The sequence below is a fragment of the Phoca vitulina genome, unplaced genomic scaffold (genome assembly GCF_004348235.1).
Source record: "Phoca vitulina isolate PV1807 unplaced genomic scaffold, GSC_HSeal_1.0 scaffold37, whole genome shotgun sequence".
NCBI classification, from domain to species: Eukaryota; Metazoa; Chordata; class Mammalia; order Carnivora; family Phocidae; genus Phoca; species Phoca vitulina.
In genome coordinates, this window is record NW_022589740.1 from 14,782,064 (window position 1) to 14,802,821 (window position 20,758).

The 20,758-nt window shown below is 42.7% G+C and overlaps 2 protein-coding genes across 5 annotated transcripts in view; one reads left to right on the top strand and one right to left on the bottom strand.

The window, feature by feature from the left end:
* NMRK1 (nicotinamide riboside kinase 1) overlaps positions 1 to 16,296 on the bottom strand; it is a 54,560-nt gene extending 38,264 nt beyond the window's left edge. For 3 of the 4 annotated variants that reach the window (XR_004302166.1, XR_004302165.1, XM_032427579.1), the window contains exons 1-4: positions 16,065 to 16,296; positions 12,633 to 12,696; positions 7,531 to 7,621; positions 7,190 to 7,238 (exon numbers count right to left, since the gene is read on the bottom strand). Coding sequence is in view for 2 of the 4 variants with exons in the window: in XM_032427579.1 (XP_032283470.1) it covers positions 7,190 to 7,238; positions 7,531 to 7,621; positions 12,633 to 12,661 (169 nt within the window). In the remaining 2 variants the exon portion in view is untranslated. The remainder of the gene's footprint in view (positions 1 to 7,189; positions 7,239 to 7,530; positions 7,622 to 12,632; positions 12,697 to 16,064) is intronic. The other variant, XM_032427580.1, reaches the window with a different exon arrangement.
* Positions 16,297 to 16,543: 247 nt separating this feature from the next.
* Positions 16,544 to 20,758, top strand: part of OSTF1 (osteoclast stimulating factor 1) — a 51,056-nt gene continuing 46,841 nt past the window's right edge. The window contains exon 1 of the mRNA XM_032427529.1: positions 16,544 to 16,817. Within this exon, the coding sequence (XP_032283420.1) occupies positions 16,784 to 16,817 (34 nt within the window). The 5' untranslated portion in view covers positions 16,544 to 16,783. The remainder of the gene's footprint in view (positions 16,818 to 20,758) is intronic.

Here is a 20,758-nt window from a genome sequence, read left to right on the forward strand (position 1 = left end):
GCATCTGAATCGGCAAAGAAGAAGTCAAACTCTCACTCTTTGCAGATGATATGATACTTTATGTGGAAAACCCAAAAGACTCCACCCCAAAACTGCTAGAACTCATACAGGAATTCAGTAAAGTGGCAGGATATAAAATCAATGCACAGGAATCAGTGGCATTCCTATACCCCAACAACAAGACAGAAGAAAGAGAAATTAAGGAGTCGATCCTATTTACAATCACACCCCAAACCATAAGATACCTAGGAATAAATCTAACCAAAGAGGCAAAGAATCTGTACTCAGAAAACTATAAAATAGGAAAGAAATTGAGGAAGACACAAAGAAATGGAAAAACGTTCCATGCTCATGGATTGGAAGAACAAATATTGTGAAGATGTCAATGCTACCTAGAGCAATCTACACATTCAAAGCAATCCCTATCAAAATACCATCCACTTTTTTCAAAGAAATGGAACAAATAATCCTAAAATTTGTACGGAACCAGAAAAGACCCCAAATAGCCAGAGGAATGTTGAAAAAGAAAAGCAAAGCTGGTGGCATCACAATTCCAGACTTCAAGCTCTATTACAAAGCTGTTATCATCAAGACAGTCTGGTACTGGCACAAAAACAGACACATACATCGATGGAACAGAATAGAAAGCCCAGAAATGGACCCTCAACTCTATGGTCAACTAATCTTCGACAAAGCAGGAAAGAATGTCCAATGGAAAACAGACAGTCTCTTCAACAAATGGTGTTGGGAAAATTGGACAGCCACATGCAGAAGAATGAAACTGGACCATTTCCTTACACCACACAGAAAAACAGACTCAAAATGGTTGAAAGACCGAAATGTGAGACAGGAGTCCATCAACATCCTAAAGGAGAACACAGGCAGCAACTTCTTCGACCTCTGCTGCAGCAACTTCTTCCTAGAAATATCGCCAAAGGCAAGGGAAGCAAGGGCAAAAATGAACTATTGGGACTTCATCAAGATAAAAAGCTTTTGCACAGCAAAAGAAACAGTCAACAAAACCAAAAGACAACTGACAGAATGGGAGAAGATATTTGCAAATGACATATCAGATAAAGGGCTAGTATCCAAAATCTATAAAGAACTTATCAAACTCAACACCCAAAGAACAAATAATCCAGTCAAGAAATGGGCAGAAGACATGTACAGACATTTTTCCAAAGAAGACATCCAAATGGCCAACAGACACATGAAAAAGTGCTCAACATCACTTGGCATCAGGGAAATCCAAATCAAAACCTCAAGGACATACCACCTCACACCAGTGAGAATGGCTAAAATTAACAAGTCAGGAAACAACAGATGTTGGTGAGGATGCGGAGAAAGGGGAACCCACCTACACTGTTGGTGTGAATGCAAGCTGGTGCAGCCACTCTGGAAAACAGTATGGAGGTTCCTCAAAAAGTTCAAAAGAGAGCTACCCTATGACCCAGCAATTGCACTACTGGGTATTTACCCCAAAGATACAAATGTAGGGATCTGAAGGGGTACATGCACCCTGACGTTTATAGCAGCAATGTCCACAATAGCCAAACTGTGGAAAGAGCCAAGATGTCCATTGACAGATGAATGGATAAAGAAGATGTGGTATATATATACGATGGAATATTATGCAGCCATCAAAAGGAATGAAATCTTGCCATTTGCAAGGACGTGGATGGAACTGGAGGGTATTATGCTGAGCGAAATAAGTCAATCAGAGAAAGACATGTATCATATGATCTCACTGATATGAGGAATTCTTAATCTCAGGCAACAAACTGAAGGTTGCTGGAGTGGTGGGGGGTGGGAGGGATGGGGGCTGGGTGATAGACATTGGGGAGGGTATGTGTTATGATGAGCGCTGTGAGTTGTGTAAGACTGTTGAATCACAGACCTGTACCTCTGAAACAAATAATACATTATATGTTAAAAAAGAAAAAAAAAAGAAGAAGATAGCAGGAAGGGAAAAAAGAAGGGGGGGGAAAACGGAGGGGGAGATGAACCATGAGAGACTATGGACTCTGAGAAACAAACTGAGGGTTTTAGAGGAGAAAGGGTGGGGGGATGGGTTAGCCTGGTGATGGGTATTAAAGAGGGCACGTACTAAATGGAGCACTGGGTGTTATACGCAAACAATGAATCATGGAACACTACATCAAAAATAAATAAATAAATAAATAAAAAAAAAAAACCTAAGGAAATCTGAATAAACTATGGACTTTATTTAATTAAAAAAAAGACAAAATATCTATAAATTAGTTTGAAAAATAAATGACACATTGGGGGAAATATCTGCAATGTACTTCATCAAGAGCTTAAATACATTATCTTTTTTTTTTTTTTAAAGATTTTATTTGAGAGAGAGAACGAGAGAGTGCTAGCAGAAAGGGCAGAGGGGTAGGGAGAGAGAATCTATAGCCGACTCAGCACTGAGCATGGAGCCCTACATGGGGCTCGATCCCAGGACTGCAGATCGCGACCTGAGCTAAAATCAAGAGTCAGACACTTAACCAACTAAGCCACCCAGGTGCCCCAAGAGCTAGTATCTCTAATGTATAAAGGGTTCTTACAAGTAAGTAAGAGAAAAATCATTAAAAATTTCATAAAGGACATGAATATGTTCCTTTTAAACTCTAAAATATTCATACTTTTTGAGCTTACAATTATAATTCTAGAAAATTATTCCAAAATACTGATTCTCAAAGTGTAGGACCTAGACCAGCAGTGTTACTATCACCTGGGAATTTACCAGAATTATAGTTTCTGAGCCCTACTCCAGAACTACTGTATTGAGCCATCTGGACTTAAAGAGGCTTTTTAGTGGAAGGTTTATAAATTATGGATTAACTTACTCACTAGACATAGGGCTATTAGGATTTTTCTCTTTGTTCTGGTGTGAGTTTTGGTAAGTTGCATTTTTCTAGGAAATTGTCAATTTCATTCAAGTTTTCTAATTTAGTTGTTGTTCATAACATGCTCTTATCTTTTTTAATGCCTGTAGGATCTGCAGTGGTATTACCTTTTTTGTTTTTGGTATTTGTAATTTGTGCCTTCTCTTTTTTTTCTTGGTCAGTCTTATTTAATCTGTTTGGGGATCAGTCAGATTCTTGAATTTGTAGGTTTATGTCTTATGCCAAGTTTGCAGTGTTTTACACAGTTACTTCTTTTTTATTTTTATTTTTTTTTAAGATTTTATTTACTTGAGAGAGAGAGAGCACAAGCAGGGGGAGAAGCAGAGGGAGAGGGAGCAGCAGGCTCCCCACTGAGCAAGGAGCCCAACGTGGGGCTCCATCCCTGAACCCTGGGATCATGACCCCAGCTGAAGGCAGATGCTTAATTGACTGAGCCACCCAGGCGTCCCCATTTACTTCTATTTTAGCACCACACTTCTTCTCCTCTCCTTCTGAGACTCCAATGATATGAATGTTAGAGTTTTTGTTATTGCCCCTATTTCTGTTAACTTCTTTTCAGTCTATTTTCTCTCTGTTGTTCAGAGAGTAATTTCTATTGTTCTGTCCTCAAATTCACAGATTCTTTCCTCTATCATATTTATCCTGCTGCTGAGTTTTAAGATTTCAGTTACTGTATGTTGTCAATTAAAACATTTCTATTTGGTTCTTTTTTACATCTTCTATTTTACTGAGGTTTTCTAACTTTTTACTAGATTCAACAATGTTCATAATCACTCATTGAAGCCTTTTTATGAATGCTGCTTTACAATCCTTGTCAGATAATTCCAACATCTCTGTTATACGGAGTTGGTGTCTGTTCATTGTCTTTTCTCACTCAAGTTGAGAGTTACCTAGTTCTTGATATGACAAGTGACTTTTAGTCTTGTCCTAGAAAGTTTGGGTATCACATTGTGAGGCTCTGGATCCCACTTAATCTTCTTTTTTTATAGGCAGTTACCCTGCTTAGGTGTAGTATGCAGCTCCAAGAGGGGGTGGATGGTCATCCCCCTGCTGAACGTTACCTACATGGAAGGGGAGTTTGCCATGGGAGCAGAAGGAGGCAAGTGGAATGTTGCTGTGGATTCACTGCTAGAAGTTCAGTCTCAGTTGAATTCTGCTGACAGTAGCTGATGCTCTCTGGGTAAGGAAAGTGGAGAGTCAACTAGCACCCCCTCACACTGCCTCATTCTGTTGCTGCTGCTAGATGGGTGTGGAAATTCAGTTCCCTGTCTGATTCTACTAATGGGACCCCTGTGGGGTCCCCTGCCTTGCTGGTGCCACATGGGTCCAGAAGTCTTGCTCACCACCTGGCCCTGCTGACACCATGAAGGGAGGATGGTTTTTCTTTTTGTGTTTGGCTACAGTAAGGTGGATATTATCAAAATGATTTTCTATTCAGTGCGCCACTCTTTTCCTGGTCCTTTGACTACAGGGTACGGGTTTCTTGGGGCTTTTTTGTCTGTACCTATTTTTGATACCATGTTGCACACCCCTCAGACACCCCTTCCTGGCTATATGACAGGTAAGAAGAAAACCCAGAGAATCACAGCTACGTCATTCCTCAAGTCCCAAAGGCCCTAGCCAGTCTGTTCTCTTCTTTTTATCTTTGAGTATTCCTTTGTTTGTTGTGCTCCATCCAAGGTTTTCAACCATAAGAGGGAGAAAGAGCAAGGAATGGGGCCAATCCATCTTCTCTGGAACCAGAAATACCATCAGTTTTAATATATTTTCATTATTGTTCAGTTTAAAGTATCTTCTAATTTTCACTGGGATTTATTCTTTAACCCACAGGATTTACAGAAGTGCTTTGCTTCAGATGAAAGGTGATGACATATGGCATTTACTTCAAAAAATACAGAAGGAGAAAGTGGGTGAGGGCATAGATGAAATATAAATTGGTCAAGAGTGCATCATTTTAAAAGCTGGATGATCAATTCATGAGAGTTCATTATACTTTTCTGTCTACTTTTGTATATGTTTAAATTTTTCTGGAAAAAAAAGGATACTGATTAATTTCCAAACACTTAGGAATTTTCTACTTACTCTTTTGTCACTGATTTCTAATTCAGTTCTCTGTCATTAGAGGATATCTCTATATTACTTCAATCTACTGAAATGTACTAGGACTTGCTCCATGCCCTTGCATATGTCTTCCATTTTAGTTAATGTTCCTGTATTAAGAAAACAAAAATGTGTATTCTGCTGTGATTGGCCACATGTTCTATATATGTTAGTTTGGTTAAGTTTGTTAATTGTGTTGCTCAAATCTGTTATACCCTTATAACTTTTGTCTGCTTTTTCCATTAGTTATTGAAGAGCTTGTACTAATAATCTCCCACAATAATGATAGATTTGTGTATTTCCCTATTTAGTTTTGTCAGTTTTTGCTTAATGTATTGTGAGGTTATGTTATTAGGTACATACAAATTTTAGATTATCTTCCTGTTGAATTGACCCATTTATCTCTATCTATCTCTAGTAATAGTATCTCTAGGGATACTCTTTGGGTTTACTTTGTCTGATATTAGTAGTTATACCAGATTTTTTCAGTAGGTGTTCACATGGCAGATCTTTTTCTAGCCTTGTCTACTCTTCTTTGTCCTAATATTTAAATATATGTCTTGTAAGGTGCTTATACTTGGGCTTTTCTTTCTTTCTTTTTCAAAAACAAGCTTGACAATCTTTGGAGTATTTTAGTTCGTTTAACTTAATATAGCTACTGATATATTTGGCTTAAATCTATCATTTTACTCTCATTTTCTATTTTCCTATCATCTTTTGACTTCTTTAAGTTCTCTATTTTTTACTTCTGACTTACTTTATCAACTACATTTTAATGATTCCATCTATTCATAGACTTGATAGCTATACATCTTTAAACTTTTCTTTTGGTGGTTGTAAAGATCTCGGCATACCTTGATTTACTTTAAATTTGTACACTTACCTAAAAATTTCAGATTTTTTCCTTAGATTCCTGGAAGTGGGACACTTGACCCATGGCATGAATATTTTAAGGTCTTTGGGACATATGCTCAATCTCTCTTCCAGAAGGGTTATGTCAATTAATATTCCCATCTAAAAGAGTTCTTGCTTTATTGAGTCATCATTAGATAATTAGATAACTGTGCCATTATTAGATAATTATTGCTTTAAAAATCTGTTTACTCGGTGAGAAAAAAAAGTAATTTACAACTCTTTGACTACTTCTGAGGTTGACTTTTTACTGTTTATTTATTAATCAAATAACTTTTTGCTTCTATGAATAGCTTATTTATATCCTTGGACATTTTTCAATTGGAATATTAGTGTTTTTCTTATCAGCTTACAAGAACTCATTTGAACTAGGAATAATTCTTTGTCAATTGTTGAAAATGATTTTTCCTTGTTTAACGCTTATTTTCTAAGAATCTTCCTCACTAACCATCAGAGGAGGGGATGAAAAGAAAAAAAATATTCTGGCTGGAGCTCAAGACACAAGAACAGGCAATGACTCAAGGATTTTGCTTCTCTTAAAACTATCAAGTGTCTGTAAGAACTGATTACACAACATTTTTCCTCTAAGGTCGTCAAAGTTAAAAATAAAGAACGCAGTTCATGGCTTTTTAAGAGAGCTGTTTCTGTTGCCAGTTTGCATAAGCACTCAGTGATCATCTTGTTCATCAAAAAAGTTGATAAGACCATTAAATATAGTTTATTAGCATGATATTCTCTATAGGAAAATAAATTATTTTGTGATGGACTTTATAATCCTTTGGCTTCAGTGTTAGATTGGGCAAGGGAGCAAGGTGAAACCATCTCAAAAATACTCACTAACCTTTATGAGCAGTGGAAAGAAGAAACAAGCTGTCCAGTGCACCTTGGTCACTGGGAAGGTAAGCCCAGAGGATGAGCATAGGGTTTGCTTCAGGCGAGATTGCAGGAAGGGGGTGAGGGAAGTATGCTTAGTTATGTGTGCCCCAGGCAGGGATGAGTGGAGTACCAGCAAACCTACCTTGCTTTAGCTTTAGAAGAAAAATCTATTGTTCCAATGTTTTCAGTCTTAAATATAAAACTGGGGAAAAGGTTTCATTTATTTAAATAGTTGGACATAAAGCAGAAACCTTTACAAAAGTATGTGTAAAGTACAGCAATATATTTAAGCACATTTTTGAGACTGTCTTCATAGACAGAAAAGGTATTCGGGTTTGAAAAAGAAAATGAACATTAGCGAATGTGTCACAGACTCATCTACTTACCGTCATACTGCAGAAATCCATTTGTATCTGTCTCTATCTCAGACTCTGGCTGGTAAAAAGAACAAAGCACCCATCAAAACTGTGCAGTGCAGAAGTAATACAACTATAGAGTGAAGAGGCGATAAACTTTTACTAAACGCTTTGGATGTGGAGAATAAATAAAATCAGAGCCGTACCAATAAGTAATGCCATCTAGTGGATAAGGGACATTACTGCATGGAGCCTACCGTGTCTACAAAAACTCTATCACTCAGCAAAGGCTTTTTGGATGTAATTTCATTAACTTTGCTACTAGAACTTTGTTGTGTTAAATGAATTATCTAAGATGTTTTTACAGATACCTTAAAGAAATCATCCTGAGATATGACACTGCAGTTTGGGAGGTGTTTCTGCAAATTCTTAGCCAGTGTTGTCTTCCCGCCATTTGTCACACTGAACAGAAAAAGGAAAAGAAAAAAAATTGAGCATACCAAGAAGGAAGATACATTTAATGTAAAACATTTTATTTATTTTTATTTTTTTATTTTTTAAAAAGATTTTATTTGTCAGAGAGAGAGAGAGCGCACACGCATGCATAAGCAGGGGGAGCCCCAGGCCAGAGGGAGAAGCAGGCTGCCCGCTGAGCAGGGAGCCTGACACAGGACTCGATCCCAGGACCCTGGGATCATGACCAGAGCTGAAGGCAGACGCTTAACTGACTGAGCCATCCAGGCGTCCCTAAAACATTTTAAAGTGATCTTAGAAAAAAGATATTTAAAACAATACGTAATACCTAAGAAGAAATTATTTCTCTCATAGATATGTTGGTAAGTAAGTAGATCTACTTACTGTAACAGATGAGGAGAAATAAACTGGAAAGGATGGAGGAGAAAGGTCACTAAGTACCGGGCAAGTAAACTGGGTAATACGAAGTCTTAAAATTCCAGCTACTGTGTGGGAAGCAAAAGAATGTTTCGTCTATACTGAACCATTCCCAAGGCTCGCGTGCAACACTGAGAATATGAGTAGCACGTTTTAGTGCAAGTCCCTACAGCTGCACGTGGTCACTGTGATTTTGTTTCAGTGTGCCGTGGAGAAAAATGGAGGACTGGCTTATGACAACCCACGTACCACGCATTCACATCTCCGCTGTGGTGCTCCCTTTCTCCTTAATCTTGCTCCACTTTGGGCCAAATGGGAGGCCCACTGAAGCTTGTCACAGGGAGTCAGTTACTTGTCCCTCCTGGCTGGCCCGTGACATCGGGGAGAACGGGGATCCCCTGGTACCTAGTTTTCCAGCATCTAGCACCACCCATAACACCTGAGAGGCGGGTCTGCAGAGCTTTTTTTAACCTGGGGCTGCTGCCTCAGAGGGTCTGGGGACACATTTGTGGACTTTGCCAACTTGAATGGGAAAGAAATTACATCTTTATTTTTATTACATTCTAACAGAATTTTAGCCTTTCCTTTCATTATAAGTAAAAAACAGCAGTAGTATTAACAGTACCCATGGCTTTGTCACCACTAGAAATCATAGATATTTTCATATCATGGTGCAAGGGGGGCAGGTATCTTGGAGCATGATCGATATTCATTATTATTTCAAATTGATGGCAGTTTTTAGACCCACCCCTGGACACTGTTATTTAATAAGTTAACCATGTATATATCACAAAGCAACAATCTGTTTTTTAAAATAGTTTTATAACTATATTTCAACATAACTGGTTTCCTTTATATTCCTGTATTTTATTTTATGCATTTAAAACCATTACTCTAGGGGCGCCTGGGTGGCTCAGTTGGTTAAGCGTCTGCTTTCGGCTCAGGTCACGATCCCAGGGTCCTGGGATCAAGCCCCGCATCGGGCTCCCTGCTCAGCAGGAAGCCTGCTTCTCCCTCTCCCACTCCCCCTGCTTGTGTTCCTGCTGTCACTGTGTCTCTCTCTGTCAAATAAATAAATAAAATCTTAAAAAAATAAAATAAAACCATTACTCTAAATCAAGACTTCATCATACCACTGAATGTTCACGGCACAAAAAAACTCTTAACTGCACATTTATATGCAGGAACGTGTACTTAATCCCAGATGATACATTGCAATGTATTTATAATCTAGAAAAGAAACTAATATTCATTCATCAAAATTGTTTACTGGCTGTAATTCAGTTATTACCTAAATACCTTATACCTACAAAGTACAAGGAACTTGATTCAAAACTTTTTTTCATTAATTTTTTTAAAGATTTTATTTATATATTTGAGAGAGAGAGAGAGTGAGCACAAGGTGGGGGTAAGGGCAGAGGAAGAGGGCGAAGAAGGTTCCCCGCTAAGTAGGGAGCCTGATGCAGCCTTCAATCCCAGGACCCTGAGATCATGACCTGAGCTGAAGGTAGCCACTTAACTGACTGAGTCACCCAGGCGCCCCGTAAAGTTTTTTTCATTTAAATTTAGAATACACAATTGGATAGGATATGGGCGATCTCCTTGAAAAGACAGAAGTGCCTGGGTGACTCAGTCAGTTTAGCGTCTGACTCTTGATTTTGGCTCAAGTCCTGATCTTAGGGTCCTGGGATCCAGCAGGCATGTCAACTCAGTGGGGAGTCCGCTTCCTCCTTCTCCCTCTCCTTTTGCCCCTCCCCCTGCTCAAGCTCTCTCTCTCTTCCTTGCCCCCTCAAATAAATAAATCTTTTTTTGTTTTTTTTTACGAAAACAGGGAAGTGGGTGGGTATTACCCTTTGTCTTGAGAAAATACTGGTATAAAATTTCTCCCTTTTAACAAGAATGTCTGTAATCCATACTGAGTTTCCATTGTTCAGATACTGAACTTTGGTTTAAAAGAGAGAGTAAACAGGGCTAACTTTTTGAGCAACCTGGCCAGAAAATGTGTCATTTTCTAGACTTACCTCTTGCAGATGATACAGTCAAACCAACTGTCTCACTGACTTAGCTGGAGACAATGAGAAGCAAGCAGTCCAGTGTCATTGACTTGGAGGAGACAGACCAGACGGAAGGTCGTACAGGTCAGAGAGATGGGAGAGGGGTTTAACGAGAATTTAACAAGTCAGAGTGGCACAAGTTCAAGCCTACGATCTATACTTGGAATCCTGGTCAGGTGACACCTTAAGACTAACTCTTCTCTTTCAGCATGCTCATAACCACCATGCACCACCAAGCTCATGACCACCCTCATGTGCCCTCCAACCTCAGGGCAAAGGTGCCCAGACAGGTGCATGCTTTATCTTAGGATATGGGGAAGGAAAATGAGTAACTACTTGGGGCCACTTCCTTCTTTGTTCACAACACCTGGAACAAATGCACAAGTCCTGGTCCGTTTGTTTTTTTACGTGCCAAGAGACAGGAAGGGTGAGTGTATTTGGAATAGGACAGGGGGCTGAGGAGAAGTTAAAAAGGCTGTCTGCAGGCACTTAAGAGGCAAATCCATTCTGTAGCAGGTAGATATTAATATTATTTTATAGTTGAGGAAACTAAGGATTGAAAGACTCTATACTCATAAAACTTGCCCAAGGTAACAACTAGCAAGTAATGAGGATGGGATACAAAGTCTAACTCCAAAGCCCATGGATCTTTTTTTTTTTTTTCTCAAAGCCCATGAAACTTATATATTTTAACATCACAGAATACTGTGAGAATCTGATAAAGATTATATGCCTCTTCCCCAGAAAAATGAACATCTTCACACATGCATTCCATTTTTTAGGAGGATCTTGAATGACCCTGGAATCCTTTGGAACCCCTGCTATTCCTTGACTTCTTAACTGAATGATCATTTCATAGTGTAGCAAGGGGTAAGTATACAAGGAAGATACAACACTGAGTCTGGAGGAAGGAAGAAAGGCAGGAACAGAGGTCACTGTGGCTGAGTGTGGTAGGTGCTTCCCAGAAGCAGCACTAAAATGAAATCCTGGCCCTCGCCGAGGAAGAGACAGTGAAGGGGAGGCTTTCTTAGGGAGGTGTGGTTAGCACCTCACGCACAGGGGCAAGAAAGTAGGAGGCAGGTTTCTACACCTGGAACATGGAGAAGAAGGGAATGTTATTCCTACATATGCAGAATGAAAGTTGGTTTGGATGCTAGAGTAGACGTGGTAGCTGCCTCCCCAGGTTCTACCCTTGTTTCTGAGGTCTGGTTTGGACTGACCCCACTGTCAGCTCCAGAACAGGGCCCAGAACCCGCTGGTATCCCCTTGTGCCCAAAAAGCACAGTCAACTCTAGGATGAATCCAAATGGAGGAAGACACAAAGAAGAGATGGAAAGACATGGAGTGTTTGGTGATACCGCTGAGCTCCATCAAACCTTCCCTGCAGCCTACATGGCCCTGAAGCTAATACATTTCTTTTACTATTTATGGATGGTCTTCATATACTTGGATATTCAATTTTGTTCTAGATAACTGGTACCCACTGCATATTGTTCACTAGGTGAGAGAATAAACATTTCTGCAAGAAGATTCAAGTGGAGAGGTACCTAGGAAAGGTTAAGAGGGGGAGGATGGAATTAGGGAATGAGGGCCTGATTTAGAAGGGTGGCAGTGAGTGCAGAAGGGAAAGCATGTCCAAGAAAAGCAATGCAGAGGGCGCCTGGGTGGCTCAGTCGTTAAGCGTCTGCCTTCCGCTCAGGTCCTGGGATCGAGCCCCGCATCGGGCTCCCTGCTCAGCGGGAAGCCTGCTTCTCCCTCTCCCACTCCCCCTGCTTGTGTTCCCTCTCTCACTGTGTCTCTCTCTGTCAAATAAATAAATAAAATCTTTAAAAAAAAAAAAAAAGAAAAAGAAAAGCAATGCAGAGAAAAACAGAACTTTGGTTCTGGTTAGATGGGAGCAAGACGAGGCAGAGTTCTGACACTGGATTCATTCCCTTTTACCTCTAATTACTTGCTATAGTAACATAATACAACAATACAGTGATCTCCCCCAAGTTACAAACGTTTAATTTTAACAGTCTCAAATATTTCATTCATTGGACCACACCTAGTGTGAATGTACTCAGAAGAAAGATGAACACAACAAAGTAGCAAAACAACAATCCTTTGGAGCTGTTGTTGGTTTCTTATTTGCATGCATACCTCCGGTACCATGGGGAGGGTGACCCTATAATTTAGGACACTTTTGAGAGGGAGAGGGGCACGCAGCTAATAATTATGCCGGGGCAATCAGGACATCAGGATAATAAGGATAAAAGGTGTCTGGTGTCAACTCTGGGAAAGAAATGGTAAGGCAGGCAGGTTTTGCTTACTGAGGGCCCTGTTTCTCCGTTTAGAGGAGACTCTCCCATCTCCTGTTGCCATTTATGTCGCTAGCACTCCCTCCCCTGCTTTATATTTGCCAGTGGGCTGCTCTCTTCCTCAGGACTCAGGAATCCTGACCCCTCCATCCCCCACCACATCCACAGGAAAACACCCTTTGGCCAGCCTCAGTATCTCCACCAGCTTTTTGTAGCAAAATTACTCACCCACTGATTCCAATGACAAATGTTTTCATAATTAGCTTTGAAAATCACGTCTTCCTAAAATTTCCTAAAATTAAAAAAACAGAACAAAACAAATCGAATGCTTATCACTGAGATGTCTAGAGCAAGACAAAAAGACTAGAAGAAAGAGTCCTAAGTTAGGAGAGCCAGCTGAGGGGGAAAGATGACCATGATCTCTGGGGCATCTCCTACTCCTGGATTAGCCACGCTCAGTAGAAGGGCTTTACAAGGTACCAGCTTCTCTCTGCTAGACTCCATGGCTAAATCCAACAGCAGGTATGTGCTCAATAGGCCAAAGTCTCAGAGAACACACACTACAGAGTCTCAACTCTGAAACTCAAAAGAGTTTCAAGATACGATCACCTGGAGATGATCCACTTATTTCTCCAATGCCAGGGAACCCCACAGAGCTTGCCTCTCTCTCCTCCTGAAATGGGGAAAACATCACTGCCAGCCAGAGGCAAAAGGAAGTTAATTCCTCTTAAGGGTGCTATTTCCTCACTCAAAAACCTAAGTCCTGGGCCAGCGTAGACAAACTTTTTCCGAAAAGGGCCAGGTAGTAAATATTTGAGGTTTCGTGGGCCCAGAGGCAAACTGAAAGTTATTATGTAGGTACTTATGTAACAAGAGAGAAAACAAAATTTCCACAATGTTCTTGAGGAAAGTCAAAACATTACAATTGAGTACAATTTTGTTGTTGTTGTTGTTGTTGTTGTAATAGCCGTCTACTAATGAGAAGAATGGAATTCTTTTCTTACTGGGATAATATTTCTCTTACTGGATTTCAGGGTTGGTGTTCTCAATCAGAAAAGTGACTGCAAACGTTCAGGGTGAGGGCCAGGTTTTAGCCACAGGCCATTGTTTGCTGACCCCGGATCTGGGGGGGGGGGGGGGGGGGGGGTGGGGGGCAGTTTCACACAGGGCCCCCAGAAGTTCAGTAAAGCAGTCCTATGGATATTCTAATGAACCATTTGCACCTCTTTATGGGAAAAGGTGAGGCTCAGCTGGAGGGAACCTCAGAACAGTGGTTCCTGAGGGTTGCCTGACCTAACGCTGCTCTTTATTCCAGACTGCTCTGGTTGGGTGATCAGGGACCTAAGCTGGGCCGCTGGGGTGAGTAGCTCCTGAGCTGCAGACCCCCAGAGGCCCTCCCAGTTCCTATCCCTGACCTGAGTCCTAGCAAGTTAATTTCTTTCTTCTTTCCAGCCTGTTAAAAAGCACTTTATTACCAAGAGCAAAGAAAGGATGCTGCACATGTGCTGGCTTAATTGTGAGGCTCTCATGTATAATGGATGCCATTTTTATTGATGTATTATTAATAGTTGAGCACACTGAATGGCAAGGACTAAGGGTCCCCCTGCTTCATGCCACATCTGTGCACACGGGGAGGATATTGTTTCAATTACATAGCATGCAAGTAACGAGTGTGGTTGTGGCACTGGAAAGACGCTTGAGGGGGTTATTTGGGTGGAAACTAGCAATTCCGAAATGAAGAGTGAGAGACAGTCAAGGACCTACTTATAAAATTGCTTGGGTTCAGGAGGGAATTCCCAGGCAAATGCAAGTTTTTACCGAAACAGGAACCCTCAGTTCTATATTAGTCAGCTAACAGAGCTATTACCCAAGACAGTGTTTGGGTAAATGTCGGGCACAGTCCCTTAGCCCTAAACGGGTGGCAATGAGGTGCGAGGGGTGGGGAACTGGGAGAAGCCGAAGCAAGACAGGTGCTGGGGTGAGGGTGGGCCTAGCAATCCCAGAAGTCATTTATTTCAAAAACCTCGTTGGATGCACAGGGCAGCACCAGGTGAACTCCAAATTCGGGACTGGAATTGTCTACCTCCACACCACTTTGTGCTATTACATCTCCTGTTGCCCTCTTAGAGAACTATTTTAAAATCACACTTAAAAAACTTGCAACCAAGAGTTGCCAGACTCCATGAGGCAAAGACAAGCTTGATCAACTACAAACTCAATCACTGGATGTCTCCAGAGAGACAACCATTTGGACTTTGTAGTCTCATCAATCCGGGGCGTCTGATTACTTGGAATATATACCACCGCCAATCTTGTGGGATATTTATGTACTTTATTCTCCCAATAAGTGCCAAGCATTCCATTTGCATAGGGGGAGGAGAACTAAGATCGTCAAGGGCAAACCCCAAAATGAACATTTTAATTTCTTTTTTTACCCTAAGTAAGATAGGTTGTCGAGTCCTTTTTTCATTACTTGTATGTGCTTATTATATGGATTCCACTACTAAACGGTACATTTTGGACTCTAAACTAAAATAGTCAGAGGTGGTATGTGCAGAAATCAGCAGAGTATAAGGAAGACAGCAACTTCCTTAATACAAATGGATGACAACATGCTAACGAATTGTTGTGCTTTAAAGAGCAGTCTGGTATTTTTACACCAGTGAAATGTTTCAGGACTTCTCACTCATTTGCTTTATTCAACAGATATTTTGATTATCTTCTTCCACACACCAGGGAAGTCTTTTCCTACTATTGTTTAAACTTTGCTCTCTTGTAGTAAACAGAAATCTCCCACGGTTAGAATTTCTGAATACCTCAACCCATGCCCCTTTCCCGTGGAATCACTTTTATCTTTCACTGACCCCTAACAAAAACTTTCAAGCTTCATTTTAGACAGACTCTCACGCAAAGTTTTTTTTCAACGTTTCTTCCCTCAAACATACAGTTGGTCTATAACACGGTGCTATTTCGAACTGAATGCACGCTGCATTTCTTGTTTGCTCCCGCCCTCGCCTCGCCTTGGAGAGTCAATCTGCTAGGTCGGGGGGTCGGCATTTTTCTGTGAAATGCCAGATAGTCAACGTTTTAGGCTTTGAGGGCAGCAGCTCAGCTCTGCTGTGAAGAGAAAAGCGGCCACAGGCAGTCCATAAGCAAACGAGCGTGGCTGTGCTCGAGCAAAACTTTATGGACCCCGAAATTGGAATTTCTTAGCATTTCCACGTGCCACAAAAATCTTTTGGTATCTTTTCAACCATTTAAAATGGTAAAAGCCGTCCTCAGTTAGCAGGCCGTTCATTCAATTAACAGTGGGCAGGCGGGTCGTTGAGTTAGTCCACCCTAATACGGGTGGAAGGAAACCTTGCCTCCTCCCGTACGGATCAAGACCTGACCCCAACCCTGGTGACTTCTCTCCACAGCCCGTACCATCTCTTGGAGGGAGTCTCCCATTTTAAGGATCATTACGGGGCGTTAAAAGCACCACGCCGCGCCGTACACACACTCCTTGGCAGGCCATCTATCAGCCCGCTTAGGGTGGTACGAGTGCCCACAAGGCTTGCAAGACGCAATCTGGTTCAGGCTCCAGCGCAGCCACACATCGGGAGCACCTCCAGGCCTCCGCGAGGCTGCGCAGCGCGGCCGGGTCGCGCAGGTACTCACCGGGGCGCCAGTTCGAGCCCTCCCAAGCAAAGCGGCAAGAAGCGCGGGCCGAACGTGCGCCTGTCGCTGACCCGCCGCAACCCCCGAAGCTTGCTAGCCTAGAGGCTCACAGCCCCTGCCTCCGCGCCCCCAACGGGTCGGAGGCGGCCCAGGTAGAGGACGCCAACCTAGGGATCCGTCCCACCCGGGCGGGACGCGGAGCGAGCTCCAACCCCGGGGAGGGGCGGGGCGAGGCGAGGCGGGGCGGGACTCCGGCGACCGTGGCCCCGCGCGCGCGCCCTCGCGGGGTCCGGCCCTTTCTCGTCGGGGGCGCGCGCGGCCGGGTCCGCCCCGGCGCAAGCCTGCGGCGCCCTCCCTCAGCCCCGGCTGGTTCCGCCGCCGCCGCCGCGCGCGCCGCCGTGCGCGCCGCCCGCGCTCCCGCCGCTCCGAAGCGGCCAGCCCGGGAGCCAATTAGCGCTCGGCGAGACGGCGGCCACTTCCTCGTCGCCCGGCCGCGCGCTCGGGAGGCTCGGGCGGCCGCGCGGCGGGGCGGGGCTTTGCGCCGAGCCGGTCTGCCTGCGTCCGCTCGTCCGACGGCCAAGGGTGGGCGCAGGTCCTTGAAGGCGCACCGCTGCGAACCCGACAAAAAGAAACTTTGGGGTCCCGGGAGTGCCGGCTGGCGGGGCGTTCGGTCGGCTTTTCGTGCGTGGTCTTGAGGCTCAGCCGCTCCAGGAAGCGCGATGTCGAAGCCGCCACCCAAACCGGTCAAACCAGGTAAGGGAGGCGCTCGCAGGGTTCCTCTGGCCGCCTTGGTGCCCTGCGCTTCCTCTGCCACTTGGCAGGGCTGACCACGCACGTACCCGGCCTGGAGCTTCGCTTTCGGGAGCCGACCCGCCAGGATGGGTCGCTTTGTTGGTTCGCTGCAGGGAGGGATCGTTTTGGATAGCAAGAGGATTTCGAGGATTTTTTATTTTAAAGGGGAGTCGCCCTCGATTTTGCAATATTGTCATTCGCTGCAACGTTCTAGTGGATGTGATAGCTACGTCCCATTGAAGCTTGACTGGAAGACAGGGACACTGATCCCCTTAGGGGGGAAAATAGATATATGCTTTGAAATGGTCTTTTGGCCACTTCCTCTTTTTTTTTTCCCGTGTGTGTCAGTGTCAAGTTCGAGTTCTTGACCGGCCAGAGCGAACGGGAAGTGCGCTGTTTGCAGGGTGGGGTGGGTGAGCGAGTCTCCTGTGGGACTTTGGAGAGGAGCCGCGTTTGAAATTGCCCTCGGGATCTTGGGAAAAGGATTTGGGAAAACTGTACGCGGGCTCGCGGCGAGAAAAATTTAGGCTGCGGCAGAGTAATCTCGGCTCTTGCTCTTCGGGAGTGTCACTTTATCATTCAGTACAAGTCCTTTGCTTCTGCTTCCCCAGTGATTTTGCCGTGTTAAACTGGATTACTAAATCCCTCAAAGCGCTGTTCTTGGCCGATAGTCTGTTCATTTTTGATTCTATTCTTAGCATATTTTCTGTGATTGGGAGACACGAGAATGTAAAAGGGACTGACGTATTTCAATTCAGTACTGTAACAAACTCGTGCATTCATTGGTGAGTAATTACGGGAAACGTAGGAAGTGGAAGATAAATGGTTTTGATACACTCTGGGGCGTTTTCTTCCAATCTCCTGTAACTTCAGTATAGCACGAGCAGAAATGTATCCATTTACATCAAATTTCGAAGTAACCTTGGTTGCAGGCGCTACACCTTTCATGATTATCTAGTTTTCTTTCTTTGCCATCATACAGTGGTGGTTTCAGATCATTTTATATGAAAATTATGTACATATATATGACAGTCATTCACTGAGGACTTACATTTTTTTGGTGGGCTGGGTGTGAAGGAAGTTGCTGGGAAGTTGGTTTTGCTGTGAGCAAAGATGGGGTGTGGCTAGTATTGGGTTCTGTGCTTTTTTATAAGTGGAATCTGATGAAGAGTTTGCATTTTAAGTGCACGTGTAGGAGGTAGCAGCTTTCTAAATTCAGATGTAAATCAGATCTCAAGCATCCAACAAAACAGAGTTGTTCTTTGCTGGCTAAACAAAGTACTTTATTTTAAAGAACGTCCTGAGAAGTTAGTTATTCAAGAGGTTTTTCATCTCTCGAGACTTTAAGTGATGTCTCTGCTGTAGCTGGAGGGACATTGACTGTGGTGTGCAAGTGTGTACATGAGTACTCATGTATGTACCAGTTTGGTTGAAGGATCATACTGTTACTAGTTGGGGATACGCTCCCAGAAACCATTTTCGTGGTTGGACACTGCTTTCTCCTTCTCTTCAGCAAATCAGAAAGCAAAGGGTTGAAAATATCTGCCATTTTAGGGACAGCTTTGACTCCACACTGATTTATAAATGAGATCCAAACTCAAGGTCACCATAGAAATCGGTTTATTAGTTTATGAATTTACAATGAGAAGTATTACTTTCAATCCGACTTGAAACATTGGGTGGCCTGGCTTAATTGAAAACAAAACTGTCCTATTATAGTACTGGTCCACATTTACTGTGTGCCGGGCACTGATGTAATCACTTTACATGTATTAACTCATTTGCTCCTCGCAACAACCCTGTGAGGTCAGTACCATTATTGTTCCCATTGCACGGGCTGGGAAATTAAGGCAAGGCACAGAAAGGTAGGGAGGAGCAGGTAGGAGTAGCACCCAGGTAGTCTGATTTAAGAATCTGCGTTCCTCCTCATAATGCTATTCTGCCTTACATCACCGTGCACCATTCACGTGCGTGGTCTTGTGTATTTTAGAGCTGGGGGGTGGAAGTGGAAAGGAAAGTGCCTCTTGTCCTCAGTCAGATCTTCCACTCACAGATGCACATAAAGGTCACCCCCTGGTTGGTAGCAGTGAGGGGAGTGAGCTTTACTTTCTTGTCCTGCAGGCAAGATTCATGGGTGAAAAATGTCTGAAGCAGCTTGGAATTGGGGGTAGCGGGTTGTATTTAATTTTTGGTTTCTTGGTTTGTTTATATAGGGCCTCATCCCAGATGACAGTTAAGGAAGGAAGGAAGGAAAGAAGGAAAGGGAAGGAAGGGAAAGAGCCATACAGAGGGAGGGAAGAATAAGAATAAGAGGAAACCAGAGGAAAGGACACGCGTGTCCTAAGGTCCGCCAAAGTTTCTAAAGGGTGGCTATAGATTTGGCTCTCAGCTTCCAGCATAAAGGTAAAAAAGATCAATTATAAGATTCCTACTGTTCATAAAAATAAAATGTGTTACTTTCTCAGAGAAGAGTTATTTTAATGGCACTGAGATCTGAAATAAACTTCCCATGGGTTCTCTCAAAGTGTTGGAGTGGACTGCACATCTCTGTAAGAAAGACAAGCGGGACATCATAGTGGTGGTCCCTATAGCTTCGTGCAGAGCGAGACCCTGGCAAAACAGCATCGTTCAATTCCATAGGAGTGCTGAAGGGAAGGGAGCTAGGTGAGGGAGGACAAAGGACTTAATGGAAAATTTGAGTAGCAAGGGACATTAAGCTATAATGTGGGTAATGTATCTATTGGGATGATTGGCGTATATCCCATAAAAAGACTGTTTGCTTTTGCACCTTCCTGAGGTTATACCAGACTTTGGGTTTGTAGCCACATCCAAAAATCATTTGCTAAACATTTCTTAATATATGCAGCTAATTATTTTAGGCCTTGTGGTAGACATTGGGGTTCCCAGGCGCAATAAAATAAGGTCTCGTCCATGAAAGTATCGAGTCTGATGAGGGAGATTTAGGTATCTATAGATAATATCTTAAATTGACCTGTATCTGTAGTTGGATGCTGATCTTACCCATTTTGTAAGGAAAAACCTCGTAATTAAAAATAAAAGTAGTATATTTTCCATCTTTCTTCCTTTCTTCTCCAAACCTCGTAGTATATTTTTTATTATAGGAAATTTAGAAAATACATACAGAAAAAATATATAAAAATATAAATATCATCCCTACCTATCTACTGATAATCACTGTTTTCTCTCAGGTGTCATTTTTCTTCATCAAATCCATTTCATTAAAAAAAGAAAATACTAACAATTATCCTCAGAATGGTATCTCAGTTTCAATTTTAAGTGTTTTGCTGTTGATTGGCTTGTTTCCTACCGTGGGTACACTGTTGCCTACGCTCTGCTTGAAAAATCACGTGTCACATTTTGACCTTTCCTTGCTTACTGATGTCTTTTTATAGGGTCACTTTTGGCCACTCTATGTCTCATTGAAACTCTCCCCTCTCATTGTTAGATGTGCCACCAAGGTGCTCAGTCTGCTAAAAAGTGTCACGTTTCATGGTCTTCAGCTCATTCTTCAGGGGACCCTCCTACTTCTTCGGGACGGATGCGGCCTCTCTGGTTCTTGTCAACCACCCTCCCGAGCCTTGTAGTTCAATTAGGGTGAACTTGCTGAGCTTGTCAGAGTGTAGATGACAACTTGTGTTCTCACAAAAACTTTTTTTTAGAGGAGACTTTATTCTGAGACTTTATTCTGTGAAGATGGGCCAAAGGATATTGAGTGAGATTTGGACTAGAATCCTCTCATTCTAAGCCGGTTTGATAACCCTCCACTGTAGTTGGAAGCCTGATGTCTGACCTTGACCAGTTCTTTCAAGTGGCTTATTGATTTTGGTGGTGGAAGTAAAGCAGCCTAAATACTTTATGTGTCTTAGGAAAATAAATTCATG